Source organism: Oncorhynchus gorbuscha, linkage group LG13 (genome assembly GCF_021184085.1).
Source record: "Oncorhynchus gorbuscha isolate QuinsamMale2020 ecotype Even-year linkage group LG13, OgorEven_v1.0, whole genome shotgun sequence".
NCBI lineage: Eukaryota > Metazoa > Chordata > Actinopteri > Salmoniformes > Salmonidae > Oncorhynchus > Oncorhynchus gorbuscha.
Window position 1 is genome coordinate 15,436,895 of NC_060185.1, and position 24,085 is coordinate 15,460,979.

At 39.4% G+C, this 24,085-nt stretch overlaps 1 protein-coding gene across 1 annotated transcript in view; it reads left to right on the top strand.

The window, feature by feature from the left end:
- The window catches only part of LOC123992536 (rho guanine nucleotide exchange factor 17), a 125,734-nt gene that overhangs the window by 85,663 nt on the left and 15,986 nt on the right, over positions 1–24,085 (top strand). Inside the window, exons 4-8 of the mRNA XM_046293740.1 lie at positions 4,645–4,761; positions 19,629–19,721; positions 20,894–21,079; positions 21,194–21,244; positions 22,112–22,221. Of these exons, the coding sequence (XP_046149696.1) occupies positions 4,645–4,761; positions 19,629–19,721; positions 20,894–21,079; positions 21,194–21,244; positions 22,112–22,221 (557 nt within the window). The remainder of the gene's footprint in view (positions 1–4,644; positions 4,762–19,628; positions 19,722–20,893; positions 21,080–21,193; positions 21,245–22,111; positions 22,222–24,085) is intronic.

Below are 24,085 nucleotides of genomic sequence, written 5' to 3' on the forward strand. Positions count from 1 at the left end.
TTCTCCCTCACCCCCTTCACCCCACTCTCTCTTACCCCTGTCACCCCTCAGCCCTTCTCCCCCTCTACAGTTCAGCCACTTGTAATGATAACCTGTAAACACGCATCTGTCTCAATAGCCTTGAACTGGCCTGACACTGTGCACTAACACATGCAGAACCTCTGTGCCGTCTATGCAGTCCTGCTCCCTCCTTTGACAGACAGCCGACAGTTACATGTGTAGTTGGTAGAGCGTGGAGCTTGTAACCCCAGGATAGTGGGTTGGATTCATGGGACCACCCATACGTATAAAGTATGCACGCGTGACTAAGTAGATTTGGATAAAAGCATCTGCTAAACAGCATATATTATTACTATATATTAGACTAGAGTGAGGATAACAGAGAGAAATACTGTAAATACTCAATACTATGGAGCCAGGGAGGTTGTGCAAGAGAGTTGGCCTGCCAGTTGGGGCAACCTTGTGTTTCTAGACCTCCATCTTATTTACTTCCTGTCCAGGCTCCAGAGTGTGTTTATTTACTTCCTGTCCAGACTCCAGAGTGTGTTTATTTACTTCCTGTCCAGACTCCAGAGTGTGTTTATTTACTTCCTGTCCAGACTCCAGAGTGTGTTTATTTACTTCCTGTCCAGAGTGTTTATTTACTCCAGAGTGTGTTTATTTACTTCCTGTCCAGAGTGTGTTTATTTACTTCCTGTCCAGAGTGTGTTTATTTACTTCCTGTCCAGAGTGTGTTTATTTACTTCCTGTCCAGAGTGTGGTTATTTACTTCCTGTCCAGAGTGTGTTTATTTACTTCCTGTCCAGAGTGTGTTTATTTACTTCCTGTCCAGATTGTGGTTATTTACTTCCTGTCCAGAGTGTGTTTATTTACTTCCTGTCCAGAGTGTGGTTATTTACTTCCTGTCCAGATTGTGGTTATTTACTTCCTGTCCAGATTGTGGTTATTTACTTCCTGTCCAGAGTGTGGTTATTTACTTCCTGTCCAGAGTGTGGTTATTTACTTCCTGTCCAGACTCCAGAGTTTGTTTATTTGGGTTATGAATATAGTGGGTGTATTGGGAGCTGTGGATGTAATGTTTGAATGTCTGAGCAGTTCATTCCAGATTGATGAATGGGAGAGAGACTCATGCTCTTTGAGACTTCCCCACTTAAAGGTCCAATGCAGCTGTTTTTATCTCAATATCAAATCATTGCTGGGTAACAATTAAGTATCTTACTGTGATTGTTTTAGATTAGAATGGCAAAAATAAGAAAATAAATGCTTCTTACCAAAATTCCATCCCTCCAAAACAGTCTGACATTTCAGACGGCCTTTTACAACAGCTATTACACTAAAAGTTAATTGTCATAATGTTCACAATTTCACTGTATTACTCCAACCTCATAGTGTGGAAATGTATATAAAGCACAGCAAAACCACATTTTTGACTGCACTGTGCCTTTAAAGGGATGAAAAAGAATGACTTCCACATTAGAAGGGAAAGAGTGACAAGAGGATGGGGAGAGTGGCTGCTTGTGTAGCTGGAGGGTGGAGGGATGGGGAGAGTGGCTGCTTGTGTAGCTGGATGGGGAGAGTGGCTGCTTGTGTAGCTGGATGGGGAGAGTGGCTGCTTGTGTAGCTGGATGGGGAGAGTGGCTGCTTGTGTAGCTGGAGGGTGGAGGGATGGGGAGAGTGGCTGCTTGTGTAGCTGGATGGGGAGAGTGGCTGCTTGTGTAGCTGGAGGGTGAAGGGATGGGGAGAGTGGCTGCTTGTGTAACTGGAAGGTGGAGGGATGGGGAGAGTGGCTGCTTGTGTAGCTGGATGGTGGAGGGATGGGGAGAGTGGCTGCTTGTGTAGCTGGAGGGTGGAGGGATGGGGAGAGTGGCTGCTTGTGTAGCTGGAGGGTGGAGGGATGGGGAGAGTGGCTGCTTGTGTAGCTGGAGGATGGAGGGATGGGGAGAGTGGCTGCTTGTGTAGCTGGAGGGTGGAGGGATGGGGAGAGTGGCTGCTTGTGTAGCTGGAGGGTGGAGGGATGGGGAGAGTGGCTGCTTGTGTAGCTGGAGGGTGGAGCGGATGGGGAGAGGCATTACAGGTGACAACTTAGGTGTAGACCACAGAAGGCTGCTGAGGGGAGGACATCTCATAATAATGTCTGGAATGGATTGATATCAAACACATGGAAACCATACGATTGATGTGTTCAATACCATTTCATTTATTCCGTTCCAGACATTATTATGAGCCCTTCCTCTTCAAATAATAAGGTGCTGTGGTGGCTGTGCTGTAAGGCACCTGATTCATCCATCCTGATATCACTCCTTACAGATGGAGGAGAGAGGGCAGCTCTTTTCATGAGGGGTTTAAATGTCTATTTATGTGTTACTGTTCAACCAGGCCCCTTATCTCTCTCTATCTCTCTATCTCTCTATCTCTCTATCTCTCTATCTATCTATCTATCTATCTATCTATCTATCTATCTATCTATCTATCTATCTATCTATCTATCTATCTATCTATCTATCTATCTATCTATCTATCTATCTATCTATCTATCTATCTATCTATCTATCTATCTCCATTTCCTCTCCCCTCTCATTTCTTTCTCTCCTCCTCACCTATCTCTATTGTGTAGAGAAAAGGCCGGTCAGAGGGAGTCACAGTGTGTGTTTGTGCTCTCCATCATCTCTCCCCACAGAGGCTCCCCTTTTCCCCACTAAGGATCCCCTGTCTTTAAGCCTGAAGGGAGGCTTGCAATGTATCATCATATTGACCAATCCTAGCCAGAGCCAGGCTCACCAAACACTTGTTGCCGGGCAGGATTCACCCTCCTTTAGAGTCAGCTTAAAGCCTGTCACATTTTTCCCAGTCAACAATTTGTGAATATATTATAACCTTTTGTTCGATTTAGGGTTTGGACGGGGTTTTCTACGCCCCTTCGTTGGTGATTGGTCAACAGTACTACTGCTAGTAGGAGTAGGAACTATGGACAGGATTCTTCAATTAAATGTTTGTTATCTTGCAACAAGAGTCAACTAGTTTTCTTTTCGGATGACTGCCTTGCCTGGTTCACCAATTACTTTGCAGACAGAGTTCAGTGTATCAAATCGGAGGGCATGCTGTCCGGTCCTCTGGCAGTCTCTATGGGGGTGCCACAGGGTTCAATCCTCTTGCTGCGGGCGATTCCCTGATCCACCTCTACGCAGACGACACCATTCTATATACTTCCGGCCCGTCCTTGGACACTGTGCTATCTAACCTCCAAACGAACTTCAATGCCATACAACACTCCTTCCGTGGCCTCCAACTGCTCTTAAACGCTAGTAAAACCAAATGCATGCTTTTCAACCGTTTGCTGCCTGCACCCGCATGCCTGACCAGCATCACCAACCTGGATGGTTCCGACCTAGAATATGTGGACATCTATAAGTACCTAGGTGTCTGGCTAGACTGTAAACTCTCCTTCCAGACTCCTATCAAACATCTCCAATCCAAAATCAAATCAAGAGTCGGCTTTCTATTCCACAACAAAGCCTCCTTCACTCACGCCGCCAAACTTACCCTCGTAAAACTGACTATCCTACCGATCCTCGACTTCGGCGATGTCATCTACAAAATTGCTTCCAACACTCTACTCAGCAAACTGGATGCAGTTTATCACAGTGCCATCCGTTTTGTCACTAAAGCACCTTATACCACCCACCATTGCGACTTGTATGCTCTAGTCGGCTGGCCCCTGCTACATATTCGTCGCCAGACCCACTGGCTCCAGGTCATCTACAAGTCCATGCTAGGTAAAGCTCCTCCTTATCTCAGTTCACTGATCATCCCTAAAGCCAACACCTCATTTGGCCGCCTTTCGTTCCAGTTCTCTGCTGCCTGTGACTGGAACGAATTTCAAAAATCGCTGAAGTTGGAGACTTTTATCTCCCTCACCAACTTCAAACATCTGCTATCTGAGCAGCTACCCGATCGCTGCAGCTGTACATAGTCTATCGGTAAATAGCCCACCCATTTCTACCTACCTCATCCCCATACTGTTTTTATTTATTTACTTTTCTGCTCTTTTGCACACCAATATCTCTACCTGTACATGACCATCTGATCATTTATCACTCCAGTGTTAATCTGCAAAATTGTAATTATTCGCCTACCTCATGCCTTTTGCGCACAATGTATATAGACTCCCCTTTTTTCTACTGTGTTATTGACTTGTTAATTGTTTACTCCATGTGTAACTCTGTGTTGTCTGTTCACACTGCTATGCTTTATCTTGGCCAGGTCGCAGTTGCAAATGAGAACTTGTTCTCAACTAGCCTACCTGGTTAAATAAAGGTGAAATAAAATAAAATAAATAAACATTTTTAATTTGAGAAATACTGCACCAAACATCTTAATTAGATTTTAAATTATGGATTTCATGATTTTATCTTACATACATTCAGACAATTTTGTCTGTTGTTGCTACGGTGTCTCTAAAGGGACAAAGAGTAATATTGCCACTTTTTTTTTTTTTTTTTCAAGCTAAAATATGCGAGGCACAGATGTTCACTTCACCGAGCCGAGTTCTGCTAGGAGCAAACCCAATCTTTTCTTTACAGTATATTTTGCCTGTTAATATTCTCTCTCTCCTCTCCCCTCTCGGCCTTTCTCTCTTCTACACAGTTCTCCAAAGAGATTCTTGCTAATATTTATTCAGCATACATCGATAACTTTCTGAACGCCAAAGACGCAGTGAGGATCGCAAAGGAGGCCAAGCCAGCATTCCTCAAGTTCCTGGAGGTGAGTGTGTATGTCTACGGTTTTTATGAGTGTGTGTGTGTCCACTGTCTATATGACACTTGTAGGTGAGTGTGATGCACAGACTTGTCTTTGGCTACTGTGTGTGTCTCTGTGTGTGTGCATTTGTCTCGGAGTTTGTGTCTCTGTGAGTGTGTGTGTGTGTTTGTGTTTGTTTGTGTGTGTTTGTGTCTCTGTGTGTGTGTTTGTGTCTCTGTGTGTGTGTGTGTGTGTGTCTCTGTGTGTGTGTGTGTGTGTGTGTGTTTTGTGTCTCTCTGTGTGTGTGTGTTTGTGTCTCTGTCTCTGTATGTGTGTGTTTGTGTCTCTGTGAGTTTGTTTTTCACTTTGTGTGTGTGTGTGTGTGTGCGCACATCCTGTCCCTCCTGCTCGTCCAATATCAGTTTTCTCAGGAGGTTTTCTTGAGAAAGAGTTGCTCGATTGCTGATTCTCTGATGCTGGGGGAACACTACAGGACTTTAAATGACCCTAACAACGCTGAGCCTCTCACATTAAACAAACGTCTTTCCTGTAGATGCGTTGTCTTGCCAACGTAGTGGTGCAGATGGAAGGTCACACACTAGAACAATCTTCACTTGGTCATAAGGATTCTCCATGCCACCACGCTGTCTCTTCAAAACCAATTATGTGAGCTGTGGCTCAAAGCAGCCTCATAAACATTTTCAGTCAGACATTCACGCTTGCCATACAACGTTGAAATATTTAGCCAACATTTTGAATTGAATAACATTTCTTGTGAACTTCAGAGCTGTAAAGATTTGACACTTTTAAAGGCAAGTACAAACACATACTAGTAGTAGTCATTAGTCCTGTTGTTCTAGTCTATATATTCATACTAGTAGTAGTCATTAGTCTGTTGTTCTAGTCTATATATTCATACTAGTAGTAGTCATTAGTCCTGTTGTTCTAGTCTATATATTCATACTAGTAGTAGTCATTAGTCCTGTTCTAGTCTATATATTCATACTAGTAGTAGTCATTAGTCCTGTTGTTCTAGTCTATATATTCATACTAATAGTAGTCATTAGTCCTGTTCTAGTCTATATATTCATACTAGTAGTAGTCATTAGTCCTGTTGTTCTAGTCTATATATTCATACTAGTAGTAGTCATTAGTCCTGTTGTTCTAGTCTATATATTCATACTAGTAGTAGTCATTAGTCTGTTCTAGTCTATATATTCATACTAGTAGTAGTCATTAGTCTGTTCTAGTCTATATATTCATACTAGTAGTAGTCATTAGTCTGTTCTAGTCTATATATTCATACTAGTAGTAGTCATTAGTCTGCTCTAGTCTATATATTCATACTAGTAGTAGTCATTAGTCTGTTCTAGTCTATATATTCATACTAGTAGTAGTCATTAGTCTGTTCTAGTCTATATATTCATACTAGTAGTAGTCATTAGTCTGTTCTAGTCTATATATTCATACTAGTAGTAGTCATTAGTCTGTTCTAGTCTATATATTCATACTAGTAGTAGTCATTAGTCCTGTTGTTCTAGTCTATATATTCATACTAGTAGTAGTCATTAGTCTGTTCTAGTCTATATATTCATACTAGTAGTAGTCATTAGTCCTGTTCTAGTCTATATATTCATACTAGTAGTAGTCATTAGTCTGTTCTAGTCTATATATTCATACTAGTAGTAGTCATTAGTCTGTTCTAGTCTATATATTCATACTAGTAGTAGTCATTAGTCCTGTTGTTCTAGTCTATATATTCATACTAGTAGTAGTCTAGTAGTAGTCATTAGTCCTGTTCTAGTCTATATATTCATACTAGTAGTAGTCATTAGTCTGTTGTTCTAGTCTATATATTCATACTAGTAGTAGTCATTAGTCTGTTCTAGTCTATATATTCATACTAGTAGTAGTCATTAGTCTGCTCTAGTCTATATATTCATACTAGTAGTAGTCATTAGTCTGTTCTAGTCTATATATTCATACTAGTAGTAGTCATTAGTCCTGTTGTTCTAGTCTATATATTCATACTAGTAGTAGTCATTAGTCCTGTTGTTCTAGTCTATATATTCATACTAGTAGTAGTCATTAGTCCTGTTCTAGTCTATATATTCATACTAGTAGTAGTCATTAGTCCTGTTGTTCTAGTCTATATATTCATACTAGTAGTAGTCATTAGTCCTGTTGTTCTAGTCTATATATTCATACTAGTAGTAGTCATTAGTCTGTTCTAGTCTATATATTCATACTAGTAGTAGTCATTAGTCCTGTTGTTCTAGTCTATATATTCATACTAGTAGTAGTCATTAGTCTGTTCTAGTCTATATATTCATACTAGTAGTAGTCATTAGTCTGTTCTAGTCTATATATTCATACTAGTAGTAGTCATTAGTCATTAGTCTGTTCTAGTCTATATATTCATACTAGTAGTAGTCATTAGTCTGTTCTAGTCTATATATTCATACTAGTAGTAGTCATTAGTCCTGTTGTTCTAGTCTATATATTCATACTAGTAGTAGTCATTAGTCCTGTTCTAGTCTATATATTCATACTAGTAGTAGTCATTAGTCCTGTTGTTCTAGTCTATATATTCATACTAGTAGTAGTCATTAGTCTGTTCTAGTCTATATATTCATACTAGTAGTAGTCATTAGTCTGTTCTAGTCTATATATTCATACTAGTAGTAGTCATTAGTCTGTTCTAGTCTATATATTCATACTAGTAGTAGTCATTAGTCTGTTCTAGTCTATATATTCATACTAGTAGTAGTCATTAGTCCTGTTGTTCTAGTCTATATATTCATACTAGTAGTAGTCATTAGTCTGTTCTAGTCTATATATTCATACTAGTAGTAGTCATTAGTCCTGTTCTAGTCTATATATTCATACTAGTAGTAGTCATTAGTCTGTTAGTCTATAGTCTATATATTCATACTAGTAGTAGTCATTAGTCTGTTCTAGTCTATATATTCATACTAGTAGTAGTCATTAGTCCTGTTCTAGTCTATATATTCATACTAGTAGTAGTCATTAGTCCTGTTGTTCTAGTCTATATATTCATACTAGTAGTAGTCATTAGTCTGTTCTAGTCTATATATTCATACTAGTAGTAGTCATTAGTCCTGTTCTAGTCTATATATTCATACTAGTAGTAGTCATTAGTCTGTTCTAGTCTATATATTCATACTAGTAGTAGTCATTAGTCCTGTTGTTCTAGTCTATATATTCATACTAGTAGTAGTCATTAGTCTGTTCTAGTCTATATATTCATACTAGTAGTAGTCATTAGTCCTGTTGTTCTAGTCTATATATTCATACTAGTAGTAGTAGTCATTAGTCTGTTCTAGTCTATATATTCATACTAGTAGTAGTCATTAGTCCTGTTGTTCTAGTCTATATATTCATACTAGTAGTAGTCATTAGTCTGTTCTAGTCTATATATTCATACTAGTAGTAGTCATTAGTCTGTTCTAGTCTATATATTCATACTAGTAGTAGTCATTAGTCCTGTTCTAGTCTATATATTCATACTAGTAGTAGTCATTAGTCTGTTCTAGTCTATATATTCATACTAGTAGTAGTCATTAGTCTGTTCTAGTCTATATATTCATACTAGTAGTAGTCATTAGTCCTGTTCTAGTCTATATATTCATACTAGTAGTAGTCATTAGTCTGTTCTAGTCTATATATTCATACTAGTAGTAGTCATTAGTCCTGTTGTTCTAGTCTATATATTCATACTAGTAGTAGTCATTAGTCCTGTTGTTCTAGTCTATATATTCATACTAGTAGTAGTCATTAGTCCTGTTCTAGTCTCTAGTAGTATATCTATCATACTAGTAGTAGTCATTAGTCCTGTTGTTCTAGTCTATATATTCATACTAGTAGTAGTCATTAGTCTGTTCTAGTCTATATATTCATACTAGTAGTAGTCATTAGTCCTGTTGTTCTAGTCTATATATTCATACTAGTAGTAGTCATTAGTCTGTTCTAGTCTATATATTCATACTAGTAGTAGTCATTAGTCTGTTCTAGTCTATATATTCATACTAGTAGTAGTCATTAGTCTGTTCTAGTCTATATATTCATACTAGTAGTAGTCATTAGTCCTGTTCTAGTCTATATATTCATACTAGTAGTAGTCATTAGTCCTGTTGTTCTAGTCTATATATTCATACTAGTAGTAGTCATTAGTCCTGTTGTTCTAGTCTATATATTCATACTAGTAGTAGTCATTAGTCCTGTTCTAGTCTATATATTCATACTAGTAGTAGTCATTAGTCCTGTTCTAGTCTATATATTCATACTAGTAGTAGTCATTAGTCCTGTTGTTCTAGTCTATATATTCATACTAGTAGTAGTCATTAGTCCTGTTCTAGTCTATATATTCATACTAGTAGTAGTCATTAGTCTGTTCTAGTCTATATATTCATACTAGTAGTAGTCATTAGTCCTGTTGTTCTAGTCTATATATTCATACTAGTAGTAGTCATTAGTCTGTTCTAGTCTATATATTCATACTAGTAGTAGTCATTAGTCCTGTTGTTCTAGTCTATATATTCATACTAGTAGTAGTCATTAGTCCTGTTATATATTCATACTAGTAGTAGTCTTAGTCTATATATATTCATACTAGTAGTAGTCATTAGTCCTGTTCTAGTCTATATATTCATACTAGTAGTAGTCATTAGTCCTGTTCTAGTCTATATATTCATACTAGTAGTAGTCATTAGTCCTGTTGTTCTAGTCTATATATTCATACTAGTAGTAGTCATTAGTCCTGTTCTAGTCTATATATTCATACTAGTAGTAGTCATTAGTCCTGTTCTAGTCTATATATTCATACTAGTAGTAGTCATTAGTCCTGTTGTTCTAGTCTATATATTCATACTAGTAGTAGTCATTAGTCTAGTGTTCTAGTCTATATATTCATACTAGTAGTAGTCATTAGTCTGTTCTAGTCTATATATTCATACTAGTAGTAGTCATTAGTCTGTTCTAGTCTATATATTCATACTAGTAGTAGTCATTAGTCTGTTCTAGTCTATATATTCATACTAGTAGTAGTCATTAGTCCTGTTGTTCTAGTCTATATATTCATACTAGTAGTAGTCATTAGTCCTGTAGTAGTCATTAGTCCTGTTCTAGTCTATATATTCATACTAGTAGTAGTCATTAGTCTGTTCTAGTCTATATATTCATACTAGTAGTAGTCATTAGTCCTGTTGTTCTAGTCTATATATTCATACTAGTAGTAGTCATTAGTCCTGTTGTTCTAGTCTATATATTCATACTAGTAGTAGTCATTAGTCCTGTTCTAGTCTATATATTCATACTAGTAGTAGTCATTAGTCTGTTCTAGTCTATATATTCATACTAGTAGTAGTCATTAGTCTGTTCTAGTCTATATATTCATACTAGTAGTAGTCATTAGTCTGTTCTAGTCTATATATTCATACTAGTAGTAGTCATTAGTCTGTTCTAGTCTATATATTCATACTAGTAGTAGTCATTAGTCTGTTCTAGTCTATATATTCATACTAGTAGTAGTCATTAGTCCTGTTGTTCTAGTCTATATATTCATACTAGTAGTAGTCATTAGTCCTGTTGTTCTAGTCTATATATTCATACTAGTAGTAGTCATTAGTCCTGTTGTTCTAGTCTATATATTCATACTAGTAGTAGTCATTAGTCCTGTTGTTCTAGTCTATATATTCATACTAGTAGTAGTCATTAGTCTGTTCTAGTCTATATATTCATACTAGTAGTAGTCATTAGTCTGTTCTAGTCTATATATTCATACTAGTAGTAGTCATTAGTCTGTTCTAGTCTATATATTCATACTAGTAGTAGTCATTAGTCTGTTCTAGTCTGTTCTAGTCTATATATTCATACTAGTAGTAGTCATTAGTCTGTTCTAGTCTATATATTCATACTAGTAGTAGTCATTAGTCCTGTTGTTCTAGTCTATATATTCATACTAGTAGTAGTCATTAGTCCTGTTGTTCTAGTCTATATATTCATACTAGTAGTAGTCATTAGTCCTGTTGTTCTAGTCTATATATTCATACTAGTAGTAGTCATTAGTCCTGTTGTTCTAGTCTATATATTCATACTAGTAGTAGTCATTAGTCCTGTTGTTCTAGTCTATATATTCATACTAGTAGTAGTCATTAGTCCTGTTGTTCTAGTCTATATATTCATACTAGTAGTAGTCATTAGTCTGTTCTAGTCTATATATTCATACTAGTAGTAGTCATTAGTCATTAGTCTGTTCTAGTCTATATATTCATACTAGTAGTAGTCATTAGTCTGTTCTAGTCTATATATTCATACTAGTAGTAGTCATTAGTCCTGTTCTAGTCTATATATTCATACTAGTAGTAGTCATTAGTCTGTTCTAGTCTATATATTCATACTAGTAGTAGTCATTAGTCCTGTTGTTCTAGTCTATATATTCATACTAGTAGTAGTCATTAGTCTGTTCTAGTCTATATATTCATACTAGTAGTAGTCATTAGTCTGTTCTAGTCTATATATTCATACTAGTAGTAGTCATTAGTCTGTTCTAGTCTATATATTCATACTAGTCTAGTAGTCTATATATTCATACTAGTAGTAGTCATTAGTCCTGTTCTAGTCTATATATTCATACTAGTAGTAGTCATTAGTCCTGTTGTTCTAGTCTATATATTCATACTAGTAGTAGTCATTAGTCCTGTTGTTCTAGTCTATATATTCATACTAGTAGTAGTCATTAGTAGTCATTAGTCCTGTTGTTCTAGTCTATATATTCATACTAGTAGTAGTCATTAGTCTGTTGTTCTAGTCTATATATTCATACTAGTAGTAGTCATTAGTCCTGTTGTTCTAGTCTATATATTCATACTAGTAGTAGTCATTAGTCCTGTTCTAGTCTATATATTCATACTAGTAGTAGTCATTAGTCCTGTTCTAGTCTATATATTCATACTAGTAGTAGTCATTAGTCCTGTTCTAGTCTATATATTCATACTAGTAGTAGTCATTAGTCTGTTCTAGTCTATATATTCATACTAGTAGTAGTCATTAGTCTGTTCTAGTCTATATATTCATACTAGTAGTAGTCATTAGTCCTGTTGTTCTAGTCTATATATTCATACTAGTAGTAGTCATTAGTCCTGTTCTAGTCTATATATTCATACTAGTAGTAGTCATTAGTCTGTTCTAGTCTATATATTCATACTAGTAGTAGTCATTAGTCTGTTCTAGTCTATATATTCATACTAGTAGTAGTCATTAGTCCTGTTGTTCTAGTCTATATATTCATACTAGTAGTAGTCATTAGTCCTGTTGTTCTAGTCTATATATTCATACTAGTAGTAGTCATTAGTCCTGTTGTTCTAGTCTATATATTCATACTAGTAGTAGTCATTAGTCCTGTTCTAGTCTATATATTCATACTAGTAGTAGTCATTAGTCCTGTTGTTCTAGTCTATATATTCATACTAGTAGTAGTCATTAGTCCTGTTGTTCTAGTCTATATATTCATACTAGTAGTAGTCATTAGTCTGTTCTAGTCTATATATTCATACTAGTAGTAGTCATTAGTCCTGTTGTTCTAGTCTATATATTCATACTAGTAGTAGTCATTAGTCCTGTTCTAGTCTATATATTCATACTAGTAGTAGTCATTAGTCCTGTTCTAGTCTATATATTCATACTAGTAGTAGTCATTAGTCTGTTCTAGTCTATATATTCATACTAGTAGTAGTCATTAGTCCTGTTGTTCTAGTCTATATATTCATACTAGTAGTAGTCATTAGTCCTGTTGTTCTAGTCTATATATTCATACTAGTAGTAGTCATTAGTCCTGTTCTAGTCTATATATTCATACTAGTAGTAGTCATTAGTCCTGTTCTAGTCTATATATTCATACTAGTAGTAGTCATTAGTCCTGTTCTAGTCTATATATTCATACTAGTAGTAGTCATTAGTCCTGTTGTTCTAGTCTATATATTCATACTAGTAGTAGTCATAGTCCTGTTGTTCTTAGTCTATATATTCATACTAGTAGTAGTCATTAGTCCTGTTGTTCTAGTCTATATATTCATACTAGTAGTAGTCATTAGTCCTGTTGTTCTAGTCTATATATTCATACTAGTTCTAGTCTATCTATATTCATACTAGTAGTAGTCATTAGTCCTGCTCTAGTCTATATATTCATACTAGTAGTAGTCATTAGTCCTGTTGTTCTAGTCTATATATTCATACTAGTAGTAGTCATTAGTCCTGTTCTAGTCTATATATTCATACTAGTAGTAGTCATTCTAGTCTATATATTCATGTAGTAGTCATTAGTCCTGTTCTAGTCTATATATTCATACTAGTAGTAGTCATTAGTCCTGTTCTAGTCTATATATTCATACTAGTAGTAGTCATTAGTCTGTTCTAGTCTATATATTCATACTAGTAGTAGTCATTAGTCTGTTCTAGTCTATATATTCATACTAGTAGTAGTCATTAGTCTGTTCTAGTTATATATTCTAGTCTATATATTCATACTAGTAGTAGTCATTAGTCTGTTCTAGTCTATATATTCATACTAGTAGTAGTCATTAGTCTGCTCTAGTCTATATATTCATACTAGTAGTAGTCATTAGTCTGTTCTAGTCTATATATTCATACTAGTAGTAGTCATTTGTCCTGTTGTTCTAGTCTATATATTCATACTAGTAGTAGTCATTAGTCCTGTTGTTCTAGTCTATATATTCATACTAGTAGTAGTCATTAGTCCTGTTGTTCTACTAGTCTATATTAGTCCTGTTCATACTAGTAGTAGTCATTAGTCTGTTCTAGTCTATATATTCATACTAGTAGTAGTCATTAGTCTGTTCTAGTCTATATATTCATACTAGTAGTAGTCATTAGTCTGTTCTAGTCTATATATTCATACTAGTAGTAGTCATTAGTCCTGTTAGTCTATATATTCATACTAGTAGTAGTCATTAGTCTGTTGTTCTAGTCTATATATTCATACTAGTAGTAGTCATTAGTCCTGTTGTTCTAGTCTATATATTCATACTAGTAGTAGTCATTAGTCCTGTTGTTCTAGTCTAGTCTATATATTCAAACTAGTAGTAGTCATTAGTCCTGTTGTTCTAGTCTATATATTCATACTAGTAGTAGTCATTAGTCCTGTTGTTCTAGTCTATATATTCATACTAGTAGTAGTCATTAGTCCTGTTGTTCTAGTCTATATATTCATACTAGTAGTAGTCATTAGTCCTGTTCTAGTCTATATATTCATACTAGTAGTAGTCATTAGTCTGTTCTAGTCTATATATTCATACTAGTAGTAGTCATTAGTCTGTTCTAGTCTATATATTCATACTAGTAGTAGTCATTAGTCCTGTTGTTCTAGTCTATATATTCATACTAGTAGTAGTCATTAGTCCTGTTCTAGTCTATATATTCATACTAGTAGTAGTCATTAGTCTGTTCTAGTCTATATATTCATACTAGTAGTAGTCATTAGTCTGTTCTAGTCTATATATTCATACTAGTAGTAGTCATTAGTCTGTTGTAGTCTAGTCTGTTCTAGTCTATATATTCATACTAGTAGTAGTCATTAGTCCTGTTGTTCTAGTCTATATATTCATACTAGTAGTAGTCATTAGTCTGTTCTAGTCTGTTCTAGTCTATATATTCATACTAGTAGTAGTCATTAGTCCTGTTCTAGTCTATATATTCATACTAGTAGTAGTCATTAGTCCTGTTGTTCTAGTCTATATATTCATACTAGTAGTAGTCATTAGTCCTGTTGTTCTAGTCTATATATTCATACTAGTAGTAGTCATTAGTCTGTTCTAGTCTATATATTCATACTAGTAGTAGTCATTAGTCTGTTCTAGTCTATATATTCATACTAGTAGTAGTCATTAGTCTGCTCTAGTCTATATATTCATACTAGTAGTAGTCATTAGTCCTGTTGTTCTAGTCTATATATTCATACTAGTAGTAGTCATTAGTCTGTTCTAGTCTATATATTCATACTAGTAGTAGTCATTAGTCTGTTCTAGTCTATATATTCATACTAGTAGTAGTCATTAGTCTGTCATTATTCATACTGTTCTTAGTCTGTTCTAGTCTATATATTCATACTAGTAGTAGTCATTAGTCTGTTCTAGTCTATATATTCATACTAGTAGTAGTCATTAGTCCTGTTGTTCTAGTCTATATATTCATACTAGTAGTAGTCATTAGTCTGTTCTAGTCTATATATTCATACTAGTAGTAGTCATTAGTCCTGTTGTTCTAGTCTATATATTCATACTAGTAGTAGTCATTAGTCCTGTTGTTCTAGTCTATATATTCATACTAGTAGTAGTCATTAGTCCTGTTGTTCTAGTCTATATATTCATACTAGTAGTAGTCATTAGTCCTGTTCTAGTCTATATATTCATACTAGTAGTAGTCATTAGTCCTGTTGTTCTAGTCTATATATTCATACTAGTAGTAGTCATTAGTCCTGTTGTTCTAGTCTATATATTCATACTAGTAGTAGTCATTAGTCCTGTTGTTCTAGTCTATATATTCATACTAGTAGTAGTCATTAGTCCTGTTCTAGTCTATATATTCATACTAGTAGTAGTCATTAGTCCTGTTGTTCTAGTCTATATATTCATACTAGTAGTAGTCATTAGTCTGTTCTAGTCTATATATTCATACTAGTAGTAGTCATTAGTCCTGTTGTTCTAGTCTATATATTCATACTAGTAGTAGTCATTAGTCCTGTTGTTCTAGTCTATATATTCATACTAGTAGTAGTCATTAGTCTGTTCTAGTCTATATATTCATACTAGTAGTAGTCATTAGTCCTGTTCTAGTCTATATATTCATACTAGTAGTAGTCATTAGTCCTGTTGTTCTAGTCTATATATTCATACTAGTAGTAGTCATTAGTCCTGTTGTTCTAGTCTATATATTCATACTAGTAGTAGTCATTAGTCTGTTCTAGTCTATATATTCATACTAGTAGTAGTCATTAGTCCTGTTCTAGTCTATATATTCATACTAGTAGTAGTCATTTGTCCTGTTGTTCTAGTCTATATATTCATACTAGTAGTAGTCATTAGTCCTGCTCTAGTCTATATTCTGGGTGATGTGAAACAACGTCTTCATTTCACTGTCCTCTTCTCTGGCGAGCTCCAATTGGCTATTGCTGATCACCGTACTCAAAACTTGTCATTGTACCTTCACACGACAAGAGCATTGCACATTTTGTGCCGATAAAATCAAACGCCCAAAGACCGGATCGGCCGCACACCCTCGAGTAGGCAATGACATCGGGATTTTGTCTGCGATCTCAAAAACTTGTTTGAGGCAGCTTAATTGGGGCCAAATGGTGTAGTGTACACTCAGCTTGAGGTAGAGCATTCTGACCCAGCTCTTTGTGTGACAGGCAGGTTCTACTGAAGTGAACCATTTACATTGGAGTCATTTAGCAGACTCTCTTATTCAGAGAGACTTACAGTAGTGTCATTCAGCAGACTCTCTTATCCAGAGAGACTTACAGTAGTGAGTCATTTAGCAGACGCTCTTATCCAGAGAGACTTACAGTAGTGAGTCATTTAGCAGCCTCTCTTATCCAGAGAGACTTACAGTAGTGAGTCATTTAGCAGACTCTCTTATCCAGAGAGACTTACAGTAGTGAGCCATTTAGCAGACTCTCTTATCCAGAGAGACTTACAGTAGTGAGTCATTTAGCATACTCTCTTATCCAGAGAGACTTGCAGTAGTGAGTCATTTAGCAGACTCTCTTATCCAGAGAGTCTTACAGTAGTGAGTCATTTAGCAGACTCTCTTATCCAGAGAGACTTACAGTAGTGAGTCATTTAGCAGACTCTCTTATCCAGAGAGACTTACAGTAGTGAGTCATTTAGCAGACTCTCTTATCCAGAGAGACTTACAGTAGTGAGTCATTTAGCAGACTCTCTTATCCAGAGAGACTTACAGTAGTGATGTTTTCGGACGATGGACAGGGACTCTGCTGTCCTAGTTTCCGGGGGAATCTGGTTCCACCATTGGGATGCCAGGACAGAGAAGAGCTTGGACTGGGCTGAGCGGGAGCTGCCCTCCCGTAGGGGTGGGAGGGCCAAGACACCAGAGCTGCCAGAACAAAGTCCTCTGGTTGGGATGTCTGGTTGTGAACATAGCCTGAAGTTAGGGAGGGGCAGTTCCTCACTAGTCATTACCGATGACTCGTTACAGACAACGGAGGCATGGAGCTCAAAACATGTGGATATCTAGGTGTCTAGTTCAGTGTGTGTGTGTAGTATGTATGTGTGTGTGTGTATATTGTATGTGTGTGTGTAGTTTGTGTATAGTGTGCGTATTTTTTAAATTCGTGATTTAACTAGGCAAGTCAGTTAACAAATTCTTATTTACAATAATGGCCTACCCCGGCCAAACCCGGACAGCGCTGGGCCAATTGTACCCTATGGGACTCCCAATCACGGCCGGTTGTGGACACAGCCTGGAATCAAACCAGAGTCTGTAGTGATGCCTCTAGCACTGAGATGCTGTGACTTAGACCACTGCTCCACTCGGGAGCCCCCCCTGTATAGTTTGTGTGTCTGTGTGTATAGTTTGCAAATGTATAGTGTGTGTGTGTGTGTGTGTGTGTCGTTTGTGTGTATAGTGTGTGTGTCTGTTTCTCCAGTCACCTATCAGCTGTTGTTTTTCTCCCCTCTATAGTTGACCTTTGACCAGGCTAGATGATGACTGTTAAAAGTCACAGGTCTTCTTCAGTGACTCGGTCCCTAGAAAGGCCAAAACCTAGGAAGAAACCTAGAGAGGAACCAGGCTATGAGGGGTGGCCAGTCCTCTTCTGACTGTGCCGGGTGGAGATTATAACAGAACATGGCCAAGATGTTCAAATGTTTATGGATGACCAGCAGGGTCGAATAACAATAATCACAGTGGTTGTAGAGGATGCAACAGGTCAGAACCTCAGGAGTAAATGTCAGTTGGCTTTTCATAGCCGATCATTCAGAGTATCTCTACCGCTCCTGCTGTCTCTAGTGAGTTGAAAACAGCAGGTCTGGGACAGATAGCACGTCCGGTGAACAGGTCAGGTTTCCATGGCCACAGGTAGAACAGTTGAAACTGGAGTAGCAGCACGGCCAGGTGGACTGGGGACAACAAGGAGTCATCAGGCCATGTAGTCCTGAGGCATGGTCCTCGGGCTCAGGTCCTCCGAGAGAGAGAAAGAGAGAATTAGAGAGGGCATACTTAAATTCACACAGGACACCAGATAAGACAGGAGAAGTACTCCAGATATAACAGGAGGGTGAGTGATCAGAACGTGGAACCATACCGCCATCTAGTGTCTGTGGAGAAACCAGACAGATTATTCACACTGTATGGCTCATATCTCGGTCTGACGAGAACTGCCCCGTTCTCCCTTTCTCTCTACCTTTCTCTCTCCCTTTCTCTCTCCCTTTCTCTCTCTTCTCTCTCCCTTTCTCTCTCTCTCTCCCTTTCTCTCTCTCCCTTTCTCTCTCTCTCCCTTTCTCCCTCTCTCCCTTTCTCTCTCTCCCTTTCTCTCTCTCCCTTTCTCCCTCTCTCCCTTTCTCTCTCTCCCTTTCTCTCTCTCTCTTTCTCTCTCTCTCTCCCTTTCTCTCTCTCTCCCTTTCTCTCTCTCTCCCTTTCTCTCTCTCTCCCTTTCTCTCTCTCTCCCTTTCTCTCTCTCTCCCTTTCTCTCTCTCTCTCCTTTCTCTCTCTCTCTCCCTTTCTCTCTCTCTCTCTCTCTCCCTTTCTCTCTCTCTCCCTTTCTCTCTCTCTCCCTTTCTCTCTCTCTCCCTTTCTCTCTCTCTCCCTTTCTCTCTCTCTCCCTTTCTCTCTCTCTCCCTTTCTCTTTCTCTCCCTTTCTCGCTCTCTCCCTTTCTCTCGCTCTCTCCCTTTCTCTCGCTCTCTCCCTTTCTCTCGCTCTCGCCCTTTCTCTCGCTCTCGCCCTTTCTCTCGCTCTCGCCCTTTCTCTCGCTCTCGCCCTTTCTCTCGCTCTCGCCCTTTCTCTCGCTCTCGCCCTTTCTCTCGCTCTCGCCCTTTCTCTCGCTCTCGCCCTTTCTCGCTCTCGCCCTTTCTCGCTCTCGCCCTTTCTCGCTCTCGCCCTTTCTCGCTCTCGCCCTTTCTCGCTCTTCTCTCGCCCTTTCTCCCCCTTTCTCGCTCTTCTCTCGCCCTTTCTCGCTCTTCTCTCGCCCTTTCTCACCCTTTCTCTCCTCTCTCTTCTGTCTCTCTCTTCTCTCTTGCTTTCTCTTCTGTCTCCCTTTCTCTCTCTTCTCTCTCCCTTTCTCTCCTCTTTCTCTTCTGTCTCTCTCTTTTCTCTCCTCTCTTTCTCTTCTCTCTCCTCTTTCTCTTCTGTCTCTCTCTTTTCTCTCCTCTCTTTCTCTTCTCTCGCCCTTTCTCGCTCTTCTCTCGCCCTTTCTCGCTCTTCTCTCGCCCTTTCTCGCTCTTCTCTCGCCCTTTCTCGCTCTTCTCTCGCCCTTTCTCGCTCTTCTCTCGCCCTTTCTCGCTCTTCTCTCGCCCTTTCTCGCTCTTCTGTCTCCCTTTCTCTCTCTTCTCTCTCCCTTTCTCTCCTCTCTTTCTCTTGTCTCTCTCTTTTCTCTCCTCTCTTTCTCTTGTCTCTCTCTTTTCTCTCCTCTCTTTCTCTTGTCTCTCTCTTTTCTCTCCTCTCTTTCTCTTGTCTCTCTTTTCTCTCCTCTCTTTCTCTTCTCTCTCTCCTTTCTCTCCTCTCTCTCTTCTGTCTCTCTCTTTTCTCTCCTCTCTTTCTCTTCTATCTCCCACCTTCCTCTCTCTTCCTCTCTCTTCCTCTCTCTTCCTCTCTCTTCCTCTCTCTCTTCCCCCCACAGACCAGTATGCGTGAGAACAAGGAGAAGCAGGCCCTGGGTGATCTGATGATCAAGCCTGTCCAGAGGATCCCCCGTTATGAGCTGTTGGTCAAGGTGAGTCTCCTCCCCTCTGCCTAACTGGTCAAGGTGAGTCTCCTCCCCTCTGCCTAACTGGTCAAGGTGAGTCTCCTCCCCTCTGCCTAACTGGTCAAGGTGAGTCTCCTCCCCTCTGCCTAACTGGGTTAAAGTCTGAGATGAGACCCAGGCTTCTCCTGGCTTAGCTGTTTCCTCAATGTCAACCAGTTTAGTGTTTAAGGCCTGCGTATGAAAGGTGTAAAGATGAAGTTGAAGGTGTAAAGATGAAGTTGAAGGTGTACAAATGAAGATGAGGGTGAAAAGATGAAGATGAAGGTGTAAAGATGGTGTAAAGATGAAGATGAAGGTGTACAAATGAAGATGAGGGTGAAAAGATGAAGATGGTGTAAAGATGGTGTAAAGATGAAGATGAAGGTGTACAGATGAAGGTGTACAGATGAAGGTGTACAGATGAAGGTGAAGGTGTAAAGATGGTGTACAGATGAAGATGAAGGTGCAAAGATGAAGATGAAGATGAAGGTGTAAATATGGTGTACAGATGAAGGTGTACAGATGAAGATGAAGGTGTAAAGATGAAGATGAAGGTGTAAAGATGGTGTACAGATGAAGATGAAGGTGTACAGATGAAGATGAAGGTGTACAGATGAAGGTGTACAGATGAAGATGAAGGTGTAAAGATGGTGTACAGATGAAGGTGTAAAGATGAAGATGAAGGTGTAAAGATGGTGTACAGATGAAGGTAAACAGATGAAGGTGTACAGATGAAGGTGTAAAGATGGTGTACAGATGAAGGTGTAAAGATGGTGTACAGATGAAGATGAAGGTGTACAGATGAAGATGAAGGTGTAAAGATGAAGATGAAGGTGTAAAGATGGTGTACAGATGAAGGTGTACAGATGAAGATGAAGGTGTACAGATGAAGGTGTAAAGATGAAGGTGTAAAGATGAAGGTGTAAAGATGAAGGTGTACAGATGAAGGTGTAAAGATGAAGGTCTACAGATGGTGTACAGATGAGGATGAAGGTGTAAAGATGAAGGTGTACAGATGAAGGTGTAAAGATGAAGGTGTACAGATGGTGTACAGATGAAGATGAAGGTGTAAAGATGAAGGTGTAAACGTGTATTTGGATTCATATTCTCCTGCAGATGAAGCTCCTTGGTAGTAAAATGTGTGTGTCCCTGTTCTCTAGGATCTGTTGAAGCACACTGCTGAGGAACATCCAGACCACCCGTTGCTATTGGACGCCCAGAGAGACATCAAGCGATTGGCTGAGAAGATCAATAAGGGGCGTCGCTCTGCGGAGGAGGTGGAGAGAGAGACACGCGTCATGCAGGAGATAGAAGCCCACATCGAGGGAGTGGAACACGTCAGAGATGTAGGACACTTGCATATAATATATATATATATATACTCACACTGCTTTCTTTTACTATCTCAAAGTTGGTACTGTAATGATGATTGTAAATGTCTCTCTCTCTCTCTCGGTCAGATCCTTAACCCAATGAGGAAGTTCCTGAGACAGGAGATGGTGATGGAGGCGGTGAGACTGAGACACTCAGACTGATTGATTGACAGTGTGACATTATGACGGTATTCCAGACTGACAGCAGAGACCATAGATACTCTGCTGAGTGACATCCCTCTGATCCTGCCCTCTGTCATATCAATCTAGATAACAGATAACAAGGATTGGATGTCTCTCTTTCTTACACGCTTTCTCTCACTATTTCTCTCTCTCTCTCGCTCTGTCCATCTGTCTCTCCCTCTCTCTCCTCGCTCCTCTCTCTCTCCACTCACCTCTCTCTCTCTCTCGCTCTGTCCATCTGTGTCTCTCTCTCTCTATCTCTCTCCTCGCTCCTATCTCTCTCCTCGCTCCTCTCTCTCTCCTCTGTCTCTCTCCTCGCTCCTGTCTCTCTCTCCTCTCACCTCTCTCTCTCTCCTCTCGCTCTGTCCATCTGTGTCTCTCTCTCTCCTCTATCTCTCTCCTCGCTCCTATCTCTCTCCTCGCTCCTCTCTCTCTGCACTCACCTCTCTCTCTTCTCCTCTCTCTCTCTGCCTCTCTCCTCTGTCCCTCTCTCCTCTCTCTCTTCTCTGTCTCTCTCTCCTCTGTTCCTCTCTCCTCTCTCTCTCCTCTGTCCCTCTCCTCTCTCTTCTCTGTCTCTCTCTCCTCTGTCCCTCTCCTCTCTCTCTCTGCCTCTCTCCTCTCTCTCTCCTCTGTCTCGGTCTCCTCTGTCCCTCTCTCCTCTGTCCCTCTCTCCTCTGTCCCTCCTCTGTCTCTTTCCTCTGTCCCTCTCTCCTCTGTCCCTCTCTCCTCTCTCTGCCTCTCTCTTTCCTCTCCTCTATCTCTCTCTCCTCTCTCTCTCTCTCCTCACTCAACTCTCTCTCCTCTCTCTTTCTCACTCTGCAGAAGACCGTGGGGGGTAAGAAGGACCGTTCTCTCTTCCTCTTCAGTGATCTGCTCATCTGCACCACCCTAAAGAGGAAGTCTGGATCCCTGAGACGCAGCTCCATGAGCCTGTGAGCCTCACACACACACACACACACACACACACACACACACACACACACACACACACACACACACACACACACACACACACACACACACACACACACACACACACACACACACACACACACACACACACACACACACACACACACACAAACCTGCAATGTAGCTGCTTGAGCTTCTGAGTCACAATATAGAATGACAACAGACAGATCAGTCCATCTTGTATTGTTCCACTCATTAACAATCCTCCTGGGAATCCCTATTTGATGAGTGGAGACTGTATGGGTTAATGTTAGGTCCCTAACCTAAACCCTACATTTCCCACATTGAGGTATAAAATAACTAGAGACCTTTTGTTTTCAACGTAATCTACTCGCATTCATATACGTCGATATGTGGAGCGTCTAGATCCGGGTAACATTCTGTTTCCACAGCCCAGCTTCACATAGACCGAACACATAGACCAGCTTCACATAGACCGAACACATAGACTAGCTTCACATAGACCGAACACATAGACTAGCTTCACATAGACCGAACACATAGACCAGCTTCACATAGACCGAACACATAGACCAGCTTCACATAGACCGAACACACAGCCCAGCTTCACATAGACCAGCTTCACATAGACCGAACACATAGACTAGCTTCACATAGACCGAACACATAGACTAGCTTCACATAGACCGAACACATAGACCAGCTTCACATAGACCGAACACATAGACTAGCTTCACATAGACCGAACACATAGACCAGCTTCACATAGACCGAACACACAGCCCAGCTTCACATAGACCAGCTTCACATAGACCGAACACATAGACCAGTTTCACATAGACCAGCTTCACATAGACCGAACACATAGACCAGTTTCACATAGACTAGACCGAACACACAGCCCAGCTTCACATAGACCAGCTTCACATAGACCGAACACATAGACTAGCTTCACATAGACCGAACACATAGACCAACTTCACATAGACCGAACACATAGACCAGCTTCACATAGACCAAACACACAGACCAGCTTCACATAGACTAGACCGAACACATAGACCAGCTTCACATAGACCGAACACACAGCCCAGCTTCACATAGACCGAACACATAGACCAGTTTCACATAGACCGAACACATAGACCGAACACATAGACCAGCTTCACATAGACCGAACACATAGACCAGCTTCACATAGACCGAACACACAGCCCAGCTTCACATAGACCGAACACATAGACCAGTTTCACATAGACCGAACACATAGACCGAACACATAGACCAGCTTCACATAGACCGAACACATAGACCAGCTTCACATAGACCGAACACATAGACCAGCTTCCCATAGACCGAACACACAGACCAGCTTCGCATAGACCGAACGCATAGACCAGCTTCACATAGACCAAACACATAGACCAGCTTCACATAGACCGAACACATAGACCAACTTCACATAGACCAGTTTCACATAGACTAGACCGAACACATAGACCAGCTTCACATAGACCGAACACATAGACCAGCTTCACATAGACCAAACACACAGACCAGCTTCGCATAGACTAGCTTCACATAGACCGAACACATAGACCAGCTTCACATAGACTAGCTTCACATAGACTGAACACATAGACCAGCTTCACATAGACCAAACACACAGACCAGCTTCGCATAGACTAGCTTCACATAGACCGAACACATAGACCAGCTTCACATAGACTAGCTTCACATAGACTGAACACATAGACCAGCTTCACATAGACTAGACCGAACACATAGACCAGCTTCACATAGACCGAACACATAGACCAGCTTCACATAGACTAGACCGAACACATAGACCAGCTTCACATA